Source organism: Sphaeroforma arctica (assembly GCF_001186125.1).
Source record: "Sphaeroforma arctica JP610 unplaced genomic scaffold supercont1.1420, whole genome shotgun sequence".
Lineage (NCBI taxonomy): Eukaryota > Ichthyosporea > Ichthyophonida > Sphaeroforma > Sphaeroforma arctica.
Window position 1 is genome coordinate 4,068 of NW_014039138.1, and position 1,358 is coordinate 5,425.

The 1,358-nt window shown below is 36.8% G+C and overlaps 1 protein-coding gene across 1 annotated transcript; it reads right to left on the bottom strand.

Annotated features, from left to right (window-relative positions):
- Nucleotides 1–55: 55 nt before the first annotated feature.
- On the bottom strand, nt 56–1,019 carry SARC_10867 (hypothetical protein; the record flags this gene model as incomplete). The annotated part of the gene is made up of 3 exons (XM_014295068.1): nt 56–268; nt 832–877; nt 976–1,019. 3 exons carry the CDS (start codon nt 1,017–1,019, stop codon nt 56–58), a joined length of 303 nt encoding a protein of 100 aa, XP_014150543.1.
- Nucleotides 1,020–1,358: the final 339 nt, after the last annotated feature.

The following is a 1,358-nucleotide window of genomic DNA, read 5'->3' on the forward strand; positions in this document are numbered from 1 at the left end:
ATATACATATATGTATATATATGTATATATAAATGTATATATATATATATATACATCATACCTTTTCAAACCACAGCACTTTGCGTGACTTGGCAATCTCGGTTCTCAGTTGCAGATCCTTGACCTTCTCCTTGGTAGCCTTTTCTACTGATTTGATGGCCTTTTGAGAGGTGTCAGCAGTACGTTTCTCCTTCTCTTTGGCTTGTTTTTTCTTGGAGTGGTATTGGGATGCATTTCCGAATGCGTTTTGCGCGAGGTCTATCTCTACCTGCGATCGAAAGTGTACATCACAATCTATTAATAGATCGATCCATATATAGACGCGCTTTTGAGGGGTAGCGGTTATTTCTCGTATAGTCGGCAAACTTTACGGTGTTGTGCTATAGCGAGTGTGAATAGCCTCAAAACAGACAGCCTAATGTACATATGAATAGACACATGAATAAACCAACATACAGATGAATAAACATATATGAATGAACACATATTAATAAACATATGAATAAACACATCATAATAAACATGCATGAATAAACATAAATGAATAAACATATATGAATAAACATATATGATTAAGCATATATGTAATAAACATATACGAATAAACATATATGAATAAACATATATGAATAAACATATAGGAACAAGCATATATGAATAAACATATATGAATAAACAGTGTATAGAATATATGAAAAAAGGTGTACAGTTACAATAGGAAACATCCTGATGAGCATCCCTACATAGTACAATGTATATAACTCAGCGCGTTCGTTCGTTTCACATGTATGTGCAAACAAAAGCGGCACCGCTCCCAACATACGAACATACCGAGACGGCATCATTGTCTCCGTCGTCGTTAGTGGCGTAGATATCACTGCGTAGGTATAATTGAAGGAAATACGAGAGGTGGAAACTTAGTTTACAACTTCAAGAAACTTGATTTGTCGTCGCCAGTGATACGTCTAGACCAACCCGAACTTCTTATGAGGAGACTGGACTATCTTATTGAGGTTCATAATACTTTTATGGTATGACCAGAAAGGGAAAGAATCGGACCGGGAGACAGGTACGTTTGCGATGGAGACACACAAACACGGGTGTGTGGCATGATATCTATCAATGTGATAGATCGATTAAGATAGATATATACTACACCTACATCACTACCTCAAACAACCTTTAGAACAAACTGTAAGATATACGTACACACTCACACGCCTGAGTGCTGAAAGAATATGATCTATCTTCGAATGAGCGAGACGATGGTCTACGCAACAGAATGAGTTATAGACAAGAATATATGTCCAATGTAAGAGATACCAACACACTATCCCACACACACACACACACACACA